The sequence below is a fragment of the Copidosoma floridanum genome, unplaced genomic scaffold (assembly GCF_036245765.1).
Source record: "Copidosoma floridanum isolate Cflo_tuat_1 unplaced genomic scaffold, Cflo_Japanese_pri ptg000016l, whole genome shotgun sequence".
NCBI classification, from domain to species: Eukaryota; Metazoa; Arthropoda; class Insecta; order Hymenoptera; family Encyrtidae; genus Copidosoma; species Copidosoma floridanum.
Window position 1 is genome coordinate 13,417,090 of NW_028321893.1, and position 19,744 is coordinate 13,436,833.

General features: G+C 35.8%; 1 protein-coding gene across 1 annotated transcript in view; it reads left to right on the forward strand.

The window, feature by feature from the left end:
* Positions 1 to 15,879, forward strand: part of LOC106642596 (CDK5RAP1-like protein) — a 316,384-nt gene extending 300,505 nt beyond the window's left edge. The window contains exon 8 of the mRNA XM_089592327.1: positions 15,549 to 15,879. Within this exon, the coding sequence (XP_089448453.1) occupies positions 15,549 to 15,776 (228 nt within the window). The 3' untranslated portion in view covers positions 15,777 to 15,879. The remainder of the gene's footprint in view (positions 1 to 15,548) is intronic.
* Positions 15,880 to 19,744: the final 3,865 nt, after the last annotated feature.

Below are 19,744 nucleotides of genomic sequence, written 5' to 3' on the forward strand. Positions count from 1 at the left end.
ATATCATGCGGTCAATGTGTTGAACTGATAGATGGTCAGCAACGTATGTTTTTAAAAAAACTTTTATAAGTATGACTCAAAGTGTATAGGTCCTCTTTCTTATTTATATTATTGTCGTCTATCACTATATGGAGCATTTCAGAAATCAGTCGTTTCCTATAATTTGGCTCCTTGTCTATTATTTTGATGTTGTCCCATTTAAAAGTATGATTATTGGAAGTTTAATATACAGATACCACAGATTTAGTTTTATTATTGTTTTTGTGTTCTCTTCTCCTCTCTTTTAGTGCTCTCTTTGTTTCACCTATGTATTTTGCGGGACAGTCATTGCACAAAATTTCATATACTACGTTGATATTTTCTAACTTTTTTGTTTTGTCTTTACCTAATTGCACAATCTGATTCAATTTTTTCGTTATTTTTGGGATAGTACTTATTTAAAGTTTTTTTAGAGATAGTTTTATTTTTTCAAAAATGTTAAGGAAATCTGGAAAACTATCAAAATGTCTGTTATCACGTATTATACGTGTATAATTTAACGATTCTGTATTATTGATTTTCATAAGTCTTTTTCTTACATATTTGTTGGTAAAATGTGTAGGATATTCATTTTCGTGCAACGTCTGTTTTGTAAGCTTGATATTATTACTATGGGATGAACGATCTGACAGTTTTATGGCCCTATCTACTAAGTCATACATAATATTTATTTTCTGTTGTTTTGTATGGGCTGACGTCAACTTTAAAAGTCTATTTCTAGAGGTTTCTTTATGGAACCAATTCGTTTTTGATTAATGTTTTGTATAAATAGTGTCACATCTAAAAAATTAATCTGGCTATTAGTTTCCATTTCATGAGTAAATTGTGAATGATTATTATAACTATTAAAGGTTTGGAGAACAATTTTAATAGTGTCTTTTGAATGTAGCGTGGGTGACTATTTAAATTTCAATTTTTATGTCGCAATGAGAGTAAGACCTTAGGGGTAAGCGTCGCTCTCAATATTATTATTGTTTATTGGTTATTTTATGAGTTGTTAGTAGTGATGTAAATAAAAGATATTCATTACAGGAAAAAACCTTTCGGTAAAAAACCTATTTTATTGTTCGTGTTAATATACAAGAATGTGATACAGTCGTTAATAATAACCGATACAGCGATCGTTCTTGTGAGTATGTATGTGAATATGTGTATGTTGCATGAGGTGAAAATATACCTTAAAGTCGTGAGCTTTGAAAGCTTCCCAAGGGGGAGAGTCTGGTTATGCGAGCTGGCGCTCGGCTTTCTCGGGTCTGCTGGCCAGGCAGGACCGCATTTTCGTCGCCACGAAATAATTTGAGTCTCGCGGGGAGACAATGTTGAAGTGTAGTGAGCACCCTCGTTTGATCTCGTTGGGAGACGGCAGAAACTTTTTCGTTGATGACGATGAGGCGTCGAAGGAAAAAATATAACGATCCAAAGCTCTAGGTTAGATTGCTAATATCGTGACACGTCCGTTCTGTTCCAAAGCCCCAAGGAAAGTGAAGTTTAACGCGCAAAAAACAAAAAGTCTCGCAAGCCACCGATAGTTACTTTTTTATTAACGATATATGATGATGAAGAAAACAAGACGCGCGTTTTGTTAAACATTTGCCGATCTTAAAAATTCGAACATTTATACTGACCTATGAAACATACTCCCCCGCGTTTGCGAAACAATAGGATGAGCAAAGTGTTGTGTAATATTGATTTCGGTAAATGTAAATGTCTCTTAAGTATGCTTAAAATTAAACAAACATGAGCACAAGATTTCTTGAAATTAATTCAGACTCTAATTATAATTCATTGAGTAATTACAAATTTAGGAAAGAACAATGCATGTGAATGTTAAAAGTGCAATAAAAACGCGAATAACAAATTTACGCAGTGTTGCATTAATAAATGAATGTTTTCATGATAGAGAATTTTGAAAAAGAAGTTGAATGAAAAACAATTTCTTTGTGGAACGCTACGTCCTTCTTCTGGCAAAGGACAAAGGTGCGAAATATTTTGCTTGTATATGCCGTTAATCGTTTTCACTGAAGCCACTCGCACCACGCCATCCTCTCCAGGGTGAATCCCAACGACTACGCCCAGCCTCCAATTAGCGCAAGGAATGTTTTTTTCCATTAAAAGGACGACGGAGTCCATCCTAATTTCTCCCTTTTCTCCCTGCCACTTTTGTCTCTTCTGAAGCTCGCTCAAATATTCAATATGCCATCTTTTCCAAAAATCTCCTCTAGCTCTGGATATGAAATTCCAAGAGGACAAACGATTATCTGAAATGCCGTCGAAATCATTAGTAGGCAATAGGGAAACGGGTCTCCCTATTAATAAATGTGCAGGAGTAAGTGCTTAAGGATCGTTGGGTTCTGAAGATAGTGTACAAATGGGCCGAGAATTCAAAATACCTTCGATTTCGGCCGCTAAGGTGTTATATTCCTCATACGTTAGTAATTTATTACCAATAACACGATTTAAATAATGTTTAAAAAGTTTTACCGTCGATTCCCAAATCCCACCGAAATGAGGGGACAAAGGGGGAAAAAAATGCCAGATAATGTTTTTTTGAACTGCGTAGTCATGAATATTACGTTTCAAAGCATCAGATTTCAAAAAGTCATAGAGACTTTTTAATTGGTTGTTTGCTCCGACGTAGTTTGTTCCGTTGTCGGAGTGGACGTGGGAAGGAATTCCTCGACGGGCTATAAAACGTCTAAAACCGCCGAGAAACCCTTCAGTCGTGAGATCGGTTATGATTTCAATATGTACAGCTTTGGAGCTCGTACAAATAAATACACAACCGTAGGCCTTTACTTTACTGCGATTTCGATGTTTTTTCTCTTTTATAAAGACTGGACCGAAAAAATCAGTGCCGACTTTGCTGAACGCTGGTGCCACGTTGACTCGAGACTCAGGCAAATCGCCCATCTTGGCCTGAATTAATTTAGGTTTATGACGGAGACAAGTAACGGAACGCTGCACTATCCTGCGCACCTGATTTTTTCCGTCCAAGATCCAATATTTGTGTCTGAGAAAACTCAATGTAGATTGGATACCTAAATGTCCGTTTGACGCGTGTATTTTTCGAATGATCAGATCGACTATTTGATGTTTCGACGGTAAGAGTATCGGATATTTGTGATCGTCTGAGACGGAGGAGTTCCGCAACCGTCCACCTACACGTAAAAGACCGTCCTGGTCAATAAAAGGATTGAAATACTTCAAACGTGATTCTTTCCCTTCTTTAAGTAAATTTATCTCCGTTGAAAACCGCTCTGATTGTATGAGTCGTAAAATTGTTTTTTCTGCCCCCAGCTTTTCTTCCACATCGATAGTCTTACCGCGAAACTTACGATTTAAATTTTTAAAACGCAGACATCGTGCCACGAATCTGGTTAAACGATAGAAGTCGGAAAATCTTAAAAACAAATCGCAGCGGGTCATGGTCGTTAAACAGATGCTACGTGTAGGAGAAATAGGCGATGCAATAATTGCGCTTTTTAAATAAGTCAATTTTGTAACATCGTCAATATCTGTGCGAGAACTTATAATTGATTTGAAAGCATTTTTAAAAGAAAGCCAGCCATCGACATTTCCGTTGAATAAAGGTATCTCAGTTACCGGAAGCTTTGGAAGCTTAGGCTTTTCGGCAAAGGTTGAATTAGCTAGCGCGGCAAAGAAAGGATCAACCGGAGGAGGAGGCCGCAGTGCCTGAAGCCGACTGGCGACTCGGAAAAACCCTCCTCGCCAGCCCGCCAACTCACCAAGACGATCGTGATCTGGCTCCAATGATGCCAATTCATCATGATAGTCTTCGTATTTTCTCAACGCACCTGTTAAAAGCTCTAGACGTAGAGCAGCATCATTCGCGGAAACCAACTCGTTATCAAGCGCGGTTTTGGTCTCTAGCAGCTGATTGTTGAATGCAACCCCTTTTTGCAAAATAAGCGCGACGCGCTTTGCTTGAGCCATCTTCGCGAACAAAAGTTATTGAACGCTAGGTTATATTATTAAAAACACTAACGACGCGAGTGACGTAATGCACAAATGACTAATAAGGGCACAAGGTTAGGATACCGAACAAAATTTTCAGACAGACACAAGAGTACAGGAAAAAATGGCAATGCGAGAAAGGATATGCTTATAGGGATAAAGGACTTATCTCTTGTATCAAGGTCGTTGTTGGAAGCTGTGCTGAAGGATAGCGAGGCGATCCACCGCTGGAGGAAAGGAGTGGCGTGGTGCGTGGCGTTGGCGAGTGAATATGACGGTATTGATCGCAGGATATCTCGAGTCCGCAAGACTGATAGGCGATGATGTTGTTGAGCCGCAGCGGTGCGCGACGAAGTGTGACCGGAACACCGATATCCTCAGCTCGTGTTGTGGCTCATACCTCACAGGAGGCACCAAAAAATGTAGCGTGGGCGACTATTTAAATTTCAATTTTTATGTCGCAATGAGAGTAAGACCTTAGGGGTAAGCGTCGCTCTCAATATTATTATTGTTTATTGGTTATTTTATGAGTTGTTAGTAGTGATGTAAATAAAAGATATTCATTACAGGAAAAAACCTTTCGGTAAAAAACCTATTTTATTGTTCGTGTTAATATACAAGAATGTGATACAGTCGTTAATAATAACCGATACAGCGATCGTTCTTGTGAGTATGTATGTGAATATGTGTATGTTGCATGAGGTGAAAATATACCTTAAAGTCGTGAGCTTTGAAAGCTTCCCAAGGGGGAGAGTCTGGTTATGCGAGCTGGCGCTCGGCTTTCTCGGGTCTGCTGGCCAGGCAGGACCGCATTTTCGTCGCCACGAAATAATTTGAGTCTCGCGGGGAGACAATGTTGAAGTGTAGTGAGCACCCTCGTTTGATCTCGTTGGGAGACGGCAGAAACTTTTTTGTCGATGACGATGAGGCGTCGAAGGAAAAAATATAACGATCCAAAGCTCTAGGTTAGATTGCTAATATCGTGACACGTCCGTTCTGTTCCAAAGCCCCAAGAAAAGTGAAGTTTAACGCGCAAAAAACAAAAAGTCTCGCAAGCCACCGATAGTTACTTTTTTATTAGCGATATATGATGATGAAGAAAATAAGACGCGCGTTTTGTTAAACATTTGCCGATCTTTAAAATTCGAACATGTATACTGACCTATGAAACATCTTATTCAAGCTATTGAGTCATTAACATATGTTAAGAAAAAGAGTGGCCCTATGCCATATTCATTTTTTAGATTTTTCCAACAAAACTCGACACAATCATCGAGTACCAAGTTCGCAAAAAGAGGAAAAATTGGAGACTCCAGGGGTGTGCCAAATATCTGATGGTACATTGTATTTAACTGAAGTAATAATGATAAACAAAAAAAATTGATTTTTGTGGAATCTGAAGTTTTGTGACCAAAAGATTTTTTTTCGCAACTTAAACAGTTGCAAATATTTCAGTCAATTTTGCACACTTTTTTCCTAAAAATGTCATTAAATTTGTCATTAAAAAACACAACTTAAGGAAAAAAGGAATGCTCTAGCTCACTTTAAAGTTGAGATACAAAAAATTTGGATTTTTTGCAATAACGGACTGATAATTAAATTTTTAATTGCAAAAAAATGTGTGTATTGTTTTTATGTATTTTTGCATCACACTGTCTTTCTAACAACTATAGGTGACTAACCAGTTGCAGTGAGCATGAGTCAAAACACAGGCTACGGCTGGTATTTGAATATCAAAAAGTTGTTGTACACAATCATACAGTGCCAAACATAGTGTATTTTATTAATGAGCTTTGATATGAAGTTTTTTAAGTATTTCATCTTTAAATTACGTTTTTTTCAACTTTACCAAGTAAATCTTTATAGTATCACAGGAAAAAAGTTAATACACTAAAAATAAAGATTTTCATTCTTCTAATGCAGTGGGCACTTAAAAGTATAGTTCACATTTTTTTCATACATTTTCTTTAAAAATCTGTTTGAAGTTCACTGTATCCGTCGTGTTTTTTTTAAATTTCTTAACGTCAATTTGCATGCCATAAGGAATGACCAGCAGTAATGAAAATGTGTTTTACATAAAAAGTAAATGTTAATTTTTAACACATACATTTAATTCTATATCGGATTACATGCTTTAATTTTTGTCTTAGACATTAGTTATAATGGCTACTAAGAAAGCACAGTTATTAACAAGTTTCTTTTAATTGGTTTAATTAATTAAAAACATTCTCAGAAAGTTTTTTATATCAACTATAGTATATATAGCCCAGCCGGTATCCACAATTCTTAAAGAGTTCTTTATGAATTTAGTGACAAACTTGTATTGGTATTCGCAAAGTGTTCCTGAAGTATTCTTAAAGTATTCTTATAGTATCCCATTTATGTTCCCTTTTTTGAGTTCTCTGAGAGTTCACCAAGAGTTCTTTTTTCAACAATTTCAGTTTATACAGAGTTCTAAAAGTATTTATTTTAATCCCATGAAACTTAAAAATAGAATTCACAAAATAAAAAGCACACAAGTCAGTACCTTAAAATATTTTGGATGAGGTTCTTAAATTTTAAAAATACTTTGCAGATGAATAAAAGCGCACACTAGCAAGCGCTTTAAAATATTGCGGGTGAGGTTCTCAAAATTTAATAATACTTTAGAGATAAATAGAAGTGCATCGAAGCAAGCGCTTTAAAGTATTTTTGATCAGGCTTTCAAAATTTATTAATACTTTCCAGATAAATAAAAGTGCACCCAAACAAGTGCTTCAAAATACTTGAGATGAGGCTCTTAAAATTTCAAATAAATGGTAGATAAATGGATGCCGGCCAAGCAAGTGCTTCAATTAACACGGTATTAGGCTCCTAAGATTTGTTGTTCTCAATAATTAAACAAAGGTGGATACAAGCGAACCCTTCAAATCATCAAGAATGAGGCTTTTAAAGTTACTATTATGTCGTCGGGTCAGCTCAAGAAAGAGGCTTTTTCGAGGCAATGGAAAGAGAGAGCCTTTTTAAAATTACTGCCTTTTCAAAGAGCCTTTTCAAATTTTTGAGCAAGCAAGAGCCTGTTCAAACTTAATGGCAAGGAAGAGCCTTTTCAAATTTTTAGGCAACGAAGAGCCTTTTCAAACTTTGGGGCAAGAAAGAGGCTTTTCAAAAAAAAGTTTTTTTAACTTGGGTTTAAGTTGGTAATACATATATATACATTATTGACTTGATGTCCTTCTCGATTGATGAACTTATTATTAATTACTAAAGGGCCTTAGACCAATAAATCTAAGACTCAACGTACGTCTTAAATATTAGGTAAATTAATATATATTGGTAATTATTTTAAAAACACCACGAAACTCATGAAGCGACGCACTTCTTAATAGATAAAAAGATGATTAATAAAAAAAGTAATTATTAATTTCAATTCAATTTTAAGGAAACAATTGTTGTGAAGAAAATAAAAATTTTACTGTTTTAGCGGGTTCAATAGCATTTATTTAATAGCACGTGTGCGTAAATATATGTATAATAGCAGTTAGCAGAGCTAGGGGCACAATTGGTGTTGGCTCTTTACAGGCTGAGATGTATCTGAATTTTGTATTTGTGATAGCGGAGAATCATTATTATTGTTAAGTCTGTGCAAATGTATGAAGGTAATCGTTTTCAAAAGTATTAACAAAATCTATTGACTAGCATGTACAGTTGTTTTAACGCGAACAGCTACTGAAAACAAGGTGGAAGCGAACAGAGATTTAAGTAGTAGTATTTTATCTGCATGTTATGACAATGTATACAAAAATTTACTGCAGTCGACATTAAAGTAGTCCTTAAAATTATATTTATTAAATTTCTGGAACAACGATAGTAATTATTCTAATTTAGAGCAAATAACGCTTTTTTTATTAATAAACTTTTTCATCTACCAAGAAGTGCGTCGCTTCATGAGTTTAGAGGTGTTTTGTTTCCCTATATATTTCACCCATAAATTTATCAATCGAGAAGCACATCGAGTTAATAATATACATAATACGTTAAAGGCGGTTTGTGTGTATGTATGTATATATATATATATATATATATATATATATATATATATATATATATATATATATATATATATATATATTAAATGTATTACCACCTTAAGATCAAGTTAAATAAACTTTTTTTTGAAAAAGCTCTTTCTTGCCCAAAAGTTTGAAAAGGCTCTCGCTTGCTCAAAAATTTGAAAAGGTTCTTTCTTACCAGTAAGTTTGAAAAGGCTATGTCTTGCCATTGCCTCGGAAAAGGCTCTTTCTTGCGCTGATCTGACGATGTAGTTTATAAGTGATATCCTGTCCAAGCGAGTGCTTCGGATTATATGATATTAACATTTGTTTCTGAGCTGTAGAATATTTAATTAGTAAATAAAAGCGTGGCCACGTTAGCACTTCGGCTTACATGAAAAAAGAGCATGGAAGCGTGTGCTCTGGATCACTGGTTATTACAGTCTTGGCGAATTTTTTATCTACCTCATGAAAAAACGTGTGGACGAGTAAGCGCTTTGGATTGCTGGGTATAAGCTGCTTAAAATTTTGTTCATTTATTAAAAAGACAAAAGTTCAGGCCGTGGATCGTATTGGATAGCTAGCAATAAATTACTTTAAATGTAGATTGAAAAATATATTTGAAAACGTGTAGACTGAGTATATTGGGTTACTGAAGTAAGGTTTTTATTTATGCACGCATTTCTGTAGTTAGTAGGTTATAAATGAATATTTGAATATTCTTAAACGTCAAATAAAAAAATTAAAATAAAAAATTTGACCGTGAATCTTAAACTCATAATCTTTGGTTCCAAAACAGAATGCGTAACTAACTGAGCTAACATACGGAATCACGCAATGTACTCAGAATTTGCATATGTTTATGGCATCTTTCGAAGCTTAACCTTGAATGCTATTCCGTTGATTAAATTTGAGTTTTTATTTTATATAAGTTATAGTTATTTGGATATTTTACTTTTCCTCTATTCCTAAAAAAAAGCTTTTATGCATGGACCTACAAGTGCAGCAGGACTCTAGAAATTAGCTTGTTGAGTTTTTGTTTATGTTAAAATTAACAATGAATCTAGGTATGTGATCGAATTGGGTAACTGAGGATCAGCTGCTTGAAATTTTGTTTACTTAGGTAATAAACAACAGCACGGACAAGCGAGCGCGTTAAATCGTTAAGGATTAGTGGTTTGGGATTTCGTTTGTTTATCAAATACATAAATACTCAAAATTTGATCTTTAAAAAAATGGATCCATGGTCTATTGTCAAGTAGAAGATGAATTTTAATCTTTCCGCAAGTGGCATTTACTGGTACAACCTTCTATTCCTTATTTATTAATTAAAGCTCAGGCTGATTTACAAAATTGACTACATGGCACTACTTTAATTACCACATAACGTATTACAATAAAGTTTTACACAAAAAATATTTTCTATAAATATAAAACAATTTATGTATTAGTATTTTAATTCTTTTATAAATTGCTGTAACGAAGCTACTTGAAATAAGAGCCAAGACATTACGAGAACCATTGAACCATAGCACCAATGTTGGACATCTCAGACGCCCAACTCCAAGCTGTAGAGCTACCAGCTTCGAGCTGCAGTAGTCAGTGCTGCTTCGAAGTCAGTTACTTCGAAATTAGTGTTGCGGGACTCTTCAGTTGGAAACACTGTAACTCGAACACTTTTGAATTGACCTACATTTAAATTAGAGTGAGCATAACTCGAATTTAGAAGTATAAGAGTTCAATATTCATTAAGCTGTAACATGTCAGTAAGTTGGTCATCTCCAAGTTCCAAATTTTTTTCAATGTCCTCAGCTGTGATCGTGAAGTACCTAATTTTATATAATTTCATTTAATTCTTGTTAGGATGGAAAAAAATTTAAGATGTGCTGGTCTACGGTTGCGGTTACGGTGATGTAATTTCACGTAGTTTTCTTGTGACGATGCAAATGATTAAATAAACTTTTTACACGTGTAATCGAAATTATTATCAGTATGAACACATACCAAGTTGAGATTGCAAAATGAATATCATAATTTCCGTGAGTCCGGATGTCTAAGACAAATTTTGAAGCTTTATTATAACCATAAGTAACTTTTGACTGTAGTTAACACGTATCTCCCTTAGCGCAGATGGCTCGCACGCAAGTTCGTCGTTTCATTTTTGCATTCTTGGGCTCGAATCTTCGTTAATGTGATCTGACTTTTTGAAAACCATTTTAACGGTTTTATTAGTTATTTATTAATTTTTCTGTCCTTAACGTCTTCTATTACTACTAATTAATCAGACACGTAAGTTAAAATTAAGTATTAAATACGGTAGCAAGTGTTTATTATGGTGCAAAACTTAATTATTTTTTCTACGTTGCTACAAAAAATCAAAATAACTAAAAATTTTTTAATCAGTAATTTCGAGACTTTTACATTTGTGCATGTATTTTTTATTTTTTTGAAACAATGCGTCACTTTTTTACACCTAAAAGGACATGAAATAATTTATAGGAATAATTTAAAATAAGAACTGAAGATTTATTATTAAGTTATGAGGAAAATTCACATACTACATCCTCTTAGATATTTTTCTCTTGAAATAGCAAATAACTAATTTTTTTTGTATCGAAAAAAAGTTATAAATTAATAAAACTTATCAAATAATAAAGTAATTTTAATAAGATAGAAAAATACAAGCATGATCAGCCACGTACGACTATTCAGAGAACGAGTTGAAGAGGGCTCTGGCCTAGCAAGTAAGACCGTCACGGAACACGAGGGTCACGATGGTGGTGGCCAGCAGTCACGTGCTACCAGTGGCTGCTGTACAGGTGGTGGTCTCCTGCTCGACGTCCTCTTGGGAGCCCTTTTAGTCTGATGTCGTGATCAGGGCGCGCTTCGTCGTCTGTCCTCGTGCAGAGCTATATGGTGTTTTGCTTGGCAAGCGAGGTAGCGTTGCTTGAACTGGCACTCGCCTTGGTGATAAGAAGGGTGATAAGCAATTGAAGCCTAGTTGCGCCGCGAGCACGAGTTTTTTTCTCTCGGAAATCGATTATTTGCAGAAGCGTAGGGCAAGAGCCGGTGTAGTAAGCGGCAGCGCAGCAACGACACTCCAAGCGGCTTATCCAATTTGTTCGGCCTGTCGATGGTGACGGCAAGAATGGTTGTATTGACACGCGTGGAACTTCCTTTAGAGGCCGTTGAGCTCGCGACGGCAGCAGGCGTTTGGTTGTCTGTGTTTGAAGTTGCCAAACGGTCCAATATTTTGATGCATTTTTCAACAAACTTTCGAAGTGAGTGAAAGGAGGCAAACACGACTTGGTTATTGGGTTATTGGTTATTGATATTATATTTTTTTCCTGGTTTGTCGAGTCACTTTGTTAGTAGCGTATAATGGAAAAATATTATGATGCCTAACTAACACTATTTATTAAAATAGTAAATTCGTACAAGAATTTTACCGAGAAAGGAAAAAAGAAAATGACTAAGGGGTAGGCTATGGCGCGTCGCGAGCAGCTAGATAAAGATTTGGTGGGATTTAAGGAGCGAGACTGGGATATTAACTCTGACAACAATACACCCGAAAGCCATGCGTATTTTTAAAAGGAGTGGCTTGAGTTGATGAGTGAAGGTTTTTTGAAGACCGTAGGAGATTATAACGACTTTTTTAATAGTTTGGAACCCAAGGGGACGACGCTGACGGGTCATTCGGACGATTCTCAGGCTGCGTTGTTGGACCGTAGTCATTTGCTCAAAGTTTCAATCCCAGTATTTACGGGTAAACACGAGGAATGGGAGTCATTTAAGACTTTATTTACGTCATTGGTTTTAAACAGCACGAAACCAAGGTCTGAAAAGTTGCAGCATCTACTTTCATTGGTTCAGGGCTCCGCGGCACAACGACCTAGAGGGTTGGACATAATCGATTCGAATTCTGATATCGCATGGGAGAAGCTCATCCGCTGGTACGATAACTTTTGGATAAAAGTGTCTAAGCACGTTGAAAGCTTGATGTCATTGCCGACGTGCCATCCATGAATTTTGCAGGATATTAATGAATTATTGGATGAAGTGGAAGAGTCGGTCCGTGCCTTGCGGGATTTAGATTGCTCAGTCGATGAGTACGATGTCTGGTTGGTGCATTGCATCGCGTGGAAATTAGACAATCAAACGAGAGAGAGTTGGGAGATTTCTCAGGAGGCTGGGCGTGATTTTTTGAGCTATAAGGATCTCGTTAATTTTTTGGAGCACCGAGAATACAACCTACAACACCGGCGTGCCGGTCGTGGTCCAGACGTTTAGCGGGCGTCTTTCCTTCAAGGTTGTGGCTATCGTAATGAAAAATCTTACGCGTTATATACCGACTACCAGAATTATGCGTGCTGAGTGGCCTCATCTGTCTGGTCTCTCTTTGGCTGATCCTCATTTTCATAGGGCCGACTCTATAGGTTGTATTCTTGGTGCCGATACCTATTCGAGTATTATGCTTGACGGGTTAATTAGAGGCCCAGTGGGTGCTCCTTTAGCTCAGCATACTATTTTGATTGGATGTTGACCGGGAGGACTTCCTTTGACAATGCTAAGAGTGAGACGGTCAGCGTTCTTCATGCATCGATCGAGCCCTCTATCTCACAGCTTCTCACTAAATTTTGAGAAGTTGAGGAGATCGAGACTTCTAAGTCTCTGTCGTTAAAGGATTCCTATTGTGAAAAGTTGTTTTAGACGACCCATTTTCGGACGTTGGAAGGTAGATTTGTAGTGCGATTACCGTTTAAAAACAAACCTGTGTTAACGGATATGAGGGAAATTGCCGTCACTTGTTTGATTCGCTCAGAAAAAAAAGGAAGAGAGATCCTCAGTTGTCTCAGGCTTATGTTGAATTTTCGAAGGAGTATCTGGATTTGGGGCACATGGCTTTGGTTCTAACCGAGTTCAAGTGTCGTGTTAATTATTACTTGCCTCATCACGTGGTGTTTCCCAAGAGTAATTATAAAAAATTTCGAGTAGTATTTAATGCCTCTCAGAAATCATTAAATGGCTATTCCTCGAACGATTTTTTATTACCTTGACCAAAATTACAGGCTGATACTGTAACAATAATTACCAACTGGCGTTTTTTAAGGTTTGGATTTGTAACCGATGTAGTGAAAATGTTCAAGCAGATTCTGGTGCATCCTGAGGATGTAGATTGGCAGCGCATGATCTGGTGAGAGGATCCTGCTGCAGTGATTCAGGATCTTAGGGCACTCAACGCTACTTATGGTACTACTTCTGCTCCTTACTGGGCTCAAAGAGTGCTGAAGCAGTTAGCTGGCGATGGAGGCGAGCGTTTTCCGGAGGCTGCTGAGATTCTTGACGCCAAATTTATATAGATGACATCTTTGGAGGCGCAGATAACATCGAGATGGCGATCAATCAACGCGATCAGCTTATTCAACTGCTGGGCTCTGCTGTTTTCGCTGTCGGACTCCGAGATGGAAGTAAGAGTCAACGAAGCTTTGTGTACATTGGGAGTCAAATGAAATCCGAGGACTAATTCATTTTATTTTAAAGTCGAGTCGAGGTCTGTAGTGGGGTCTCTTTCTAAGCGCATGATTCTTTTCTGAGATAGTTGGACTGTTTGATTCTTTGGGATGGTTAGCACCAGCTCTGGTAGTTGCCAAGATTATTTTACAAGATCTTTGGATCATTGACAGCGATTGGAACCAGCCAGTGCCAAAGGAGTTGGAGGACAGTTGGGCGCATTATAGGATCTTGCTGCTAGAGTTATCTAAAGTTCGCGTGCCTCAATAGCTGGGAACCAGTTCGAGTGGCCGTTGGTAGCTTCACGGGTTTGCTGATGCTTCTAAGCGGGCCTACGCAGCTGCTGTCTACTTGGTGATCCCTGGAGTTTCATAGACTCTGCTGCTGGCCAAAACGAAGGTTACGCCTGTCAAAGTTCAGACTCTGCCCCGACTGAAATTGTGTGGTGCTTACTTGTTGGCTCTACTTGCTGAATTTATTTTAACACACTTACGGACGGGCCTAGAATCCATTTTTTTTTTTTGACAGACTCAAAAATGGTCCTAGATTTGCTGGCTTCTTCTCCATGACGTTGGCAGACTTTTGTTGCTAATAGAGTTCCTCAAGCTCGTTGGCTGCACGTCCGTTCTGAGAGAAACCCGACGGACTGCGTCTAGGGGGATACCAGTGATTCAGCTGAGGATGCACGACCTATGGTGGCAGGGGCCATCCTGGCTTATACTACCTGAAACCGAGTGGCCCAATCTGCGCACCGATTCTGTTTTCAAGAGGTAGGGAAGCAAAGACAACCAATGGTTACATAGCCATTCTCGTTTGTTTGGTGGTGAGAGCAGTTCACATTGAGGTGAGAGCAGTCCACTGCTTTAGTATTTCCAATCCTACAATTAAGATTAGTCGTAGTTGATTTAACAACGAGTTTTAAAACAAAGCATTAACGGGTACACAATAATTTTGTTTTTTTATGTTAATTAAAAGCCTTAATTTCTTGTTATGAATAGAAATGATTTTTCTTAAAAGAAATATAGAATGATCCCAAAAAAACATAAGGTTTTGAAATATTATTTCAAAAAAAATTATTTCTGCAGGATTATTATTTTAGTCTAGATGTTCAATATCGGAGAAAGTGGACTGTATAATTTAAAAATGGAGAAAATGAATTTACGAGCACCAGATCGAGGACTGGGAGAAGGAGACGAACATTTTTGGGGCATACAAAAATGATACGCAGCTCATCACAGTTTTACTAAGAAAATAGAACAATTTATTTTTTAACATACGTAAATTTTACTGAATTTCAGTAAAAGAACGGAACTGAACTTAAATGATTTAGTAATTTAGTCGCGCTAATAAGAAGACATGCTCGTGCGCAATCACACGTGTCTACAAAAAAGAGAGTTCTGGTATAGGTTAGTGGTCTAGTAGTGCAGTACAAATTGTAACCTACTAGTATAAGCGAACGTAGTGGACTGAGGCTACAGTCGTGGGCAGCCAGCGCTGAGCCGCTAATATAGATATGTATTTATATCTATAGGTAGTTACATAAGATTTTGTGCGCGTACAATTGGGTATCAATGACTTCGTGGACAGCTCACATACAGCCACACAGACTCGAGCATATGCACAGCAACACCACACAACTACGCTTAGACTAAGATTTATGATATTGTATACAAGACATTATTTGTTAACAAAGACTTGTTAAAATTTTTTAATTATTTGTTATACAGTGATTATTTTATCATTATACATGAGGGGCTTAAAAAATGAATGCGTAAGGATGAATATATTTACATGTATTTATTTTATACTATTTAAATACATATTGTTCTTGTGACAGAGTTGTCTAACTTGTACCTTGTTTTCACTTTATTAATTGTACTTGTACATTTTAATAAAAAACGGCAGTTAATAATTACTATGAATAATTACAAACAAATAACTATTATTTGAGTAAAGTACATAAAAATACTAAATGAACTTGTATAATTTCAGGAAAGCAAGCGGTCACAAAATGATTGGCAAGGACGCAATGATATTAACATCAAAGTGATTCTCCCTAACAGATTGATACCTGAAAGCAACACATCCCTCATACTAAAACCTATAGTAATTGGGAGTTACGTAGTTGTTCATATTTGCAATGCTAATTCACAAGTTTTGAAAGGAATACCATTGTATCACTCATCTATAACTAATTTTGTATCAAATTCAAATCAATAAATGTTAGACCTTCATCGTGTAGTAGCAAAGTATAAATGATAGATAATTTTGTTTCATAGGTTCTTTCACAAACTATTGTGTGCTGTGAAATAAATAAAGTGGCTCTGAACAACTAAACATTTTTAAATCCTGTCTGTGGACAAATATCTTGTAATATGCATAGATACATGTTACGTTAAATGATGCAAGAAGAAAAAGAATAATTACAATTATTCATTGAACTAGTTTTTAAATAAAACACAACACACCTGTTTTTACTTTGTTTGATGTACGTATTGTTTTATTCGTGCAGTTGTAAATGTATGGCTTTAATCGCAATCCGTTAGTAAAGCTAAGTTTCGCTAATCTCTTTTTCACTCACTTATTATATATTTTTATATTTTGTAACTAAAAGAAAAAAAAATTGGTCAAGTATTCTTTTATGCCCTATAGCCTGTCTCTCTGTCTTACCTTAATAAGCTATGGTAAAATTTTTGTATAATCCAAGGAAAAAATTCGCTTACCTTCTTTTACAAAAATTATTTAATATTCTTTTAATTTTTTATCTAACTTAGACATAAAAAAGTCCCAAAACCCGTTATAATCGCTACCCGCAAGATCTATTAAATCGATTTTGATAAAATTTTGTAGAATGATTCTTGACTTTTTTTTAGATAGTTTTCTCGTATTAAAAAAAAAAGTCCAGAAAAACAGCAAAAAATAAGCTTAAATTTTTGTAAAAAATTCGCTTCAGTTCAGTAGAATCCTTTAGGTAGCGTTGAAGTAAACCAAAGTCACATGGAGTTCAAGCCAGTGAGTCTGGTCATAATATTTCTAATAAGCTCTCGATTATTAAAGTCATTGAATTCGACCATTGGCATATCTCTTTCAGCATGCTGTCCGTACGCAGAGACTCTAAGGATAAGATTCAAACTACTCTAGGTTCAGATGCTCAAGCTCTGCGATCCTCGTCAATACCATAAATTTATACGTTCAATAAATCACCTTATCGATTGATTTGAGGGCCATCTAATGATGATCTATAATGCCAAAAAATATATTTTTTACAACTATTTTCGATAAAATGTTAAAGTAAATGCTGAAAACGATTCGTCAACCAATATATTATACAGCCAACTCATTTTTGATCAAGTCTATCATTTATTAGCAGACAACACGAGCGGAGTTGTTCGTCGTGGATCGGAAACCCTGTCCACCGAGGATCCTGCATCACCCTCTCGATTTGAATCATTTGATCAGCAACTACTGATTCTCTCTGAGATCTGCCATCGATAAATCTAAAAGCGAAGCTTAAAAAAGAAACAAACTTGAGTAAACGAGACAGTCTTCAACAAACAAACCACAAGACCAATCTCTACCTTGAATCACTTAAACGACTTAACTCCTAAAAAAAAGGTGCTTTAGATGCAAACGTTTCCGGTGTAACACCACACAACGTTGGGAAAGATCACTACAACTAGCTTTGACACTTCAGAGCGTTGTAATTTGCCTTCCAACAAGTCTCATGCTACAACAGTAGGCCAGAGAAGACTACCTTGACGGATTAAGGTAGTTACGTTTCCGGGAAACGTCAGTCAAGAATGAGTTTAGATGGCCAGTCTTTTTTAGGGCCATTTATCATCGAACAATATCGCCTAAAAATATATTACAACAAAACCAAGTTTTCAATTGCAGCCCATTACAAAATTTTGTTTATCAATGCCTTAGAATGAGAAGAGAGATAATCAGAAATAAAAACTTCAAATGCTTTGCAATCCACGTTAAGAAACTGATGAAGATCATCTGTTGAGATTGGAATAGTAGCGTTAAAGTGAATAAATGGATAATTATTTAAATAACAGGTCAGCTTTCCATTATAACTCTGACATTGATTGCTTAAATTTTCTAGCAATTGAAATAGGTAAAATGATAAGAAATTTAAGAAATTTTCTTGTAATAGAAAATATGTGAATTTTGATTGTAAATTTTAAGTGTGTGTGTTACTAAAAATGGCATGGATGGTTTTTAGAGTGCTTATAAAAAATTGCCGTCATCTACATATGTGTCAATTGATACAATGATAAATGTATCAATATTGCTCCTATACCTCTTAGAGTCATATTAAAATTTCTAACTTATTAACAAGCATTATAATTATTTTCCAATACACCCATTAAATCGAGCTTGAAGTGAAACAGCTGAAGAAATTAAAAAAGGGAACTTATCTAAGCCTACAGTGCCAGAGAATGTACGGCTCCTCGATAGCTCAACTAGTAGAGCAACTGTATATTAAGCAGGAGATTGTGAGTTCGATCCACATTTGGGAAAGATATTTTTCTCATTCTTACTTATTTCTCAAGAATTTTTTTGAAATAGAAAACATGTAAATTTTGACTATGAATCTTTAGTATCTTTGTCATTAAAAAGAGCATGGATGGTTTCAAGAGTTATTGTATAAAAGTGCCACCATCTACATATGCGCCAATTAGTACGATGATAAATGCATGAATATTGCTTGTATATCTCCTAAAGTCATATTAAAATTCCTAAAAAAAACTGTTTACAGCATTAGATACATTTTATTTACGGGATTATATTCTTTAATACTTACTCTAAAACTCACCAAAGTATCGAATTTTTTTGCAGGGTGGAAGTTGGTTATTCATTCCTGAGATATCGTTATTTTGTTAGAGTGTTTACAGTTTGTGTGTACTCGCTCGAAAATACTGGAGCCGAGCTTCGAGAGTGGATGTGGCCTATATATTGGTGGCTACGGCGGCTCATTGCCCCTCACGTGCCGTACTGTCACGCGCAAAAAATGCCTATGTGGTTTAGTATTTCTTAAAAAACTTTCACTCTACAAAAAAATTCGATACTTTGGTATATTGTAAAGTAAGTATTAAAGAATGTGATCCCACAAAATATTGCATCTAACGTTGTAAACAGTTTTTTTATGCTCTTTTGACAAAGTATTTTTTTTGCATTATGCTGCAGTTTACAAAAACTGTCCATTCGATCTTGCTAAAATGTGGTGACGTTCTTGACGATCTCTAATTCTACAACTTTGCCAAATTTTATCCCTTATCTTTATGCAAAAGATAGTTATTAATTCTTAAACAATTGCTCAAAAAACGAGATTTTTCGCATTTTGCGGAGAAACCACTAAATCAATTAGAATCAACTGACGCTTCTCTTATGTATATATATAAAGGCTTAATGCTCGTTTCCGACGCTAAAAATCGTGTTCTACAATTTTTACCATTTTTTTTGAAGCCATAGTAGAAAATATTTTTTGTTCGATTTTATTACAATTGATTAGCATTGTTTAATTCTCTACAACAAATTTTTTTCGATCTAGTCAGAATTTTTGTTGCCGAAAACTTAATTCGATCTCACTATAAATGATATTAGTAACATTAAGCCCTGCAGTATCGAACAGCTAGTTATTTTAATATCCTCATTTACTGGGCTGAATTACTATAGTAATAGCACATGAAATTGCTTTTATGCATCCATATTCAATCATTATAAGTAATTCGTAGTGATAAGAAATTAAATATGAATTACATAAAAACCAAATATTCTCAAACAGGCAATTCTTCTAAGTCTTTTTTACTTAAAATTAAGAAAACTTGTGATGTCCTCACTAAAAAAAGCGATGGTCGGTGAAGTTGATGCTTGAATCTACAGTGTCAATAACAACAGTGAGGCCTACCCCACGTGTTCATACTTTTATGGCTAGAAAAGAAAATTCAGCCAGATAAAATAGACAATATCACTTTTGCTGAATAAGTAGATCCTTTACATATTATATTGAAAAGTACGATTCATGGACCATGCAGTAAATTTACTATATATATATATATATATATATATATATATATATATATATATATATGTATAACAGAAGATGTACAAAACAGAGCCCTCGCATTTTTGTATAACAAACTCAAACTGCAGATGATGGCTACCCTAGCTATCGTAGGAGA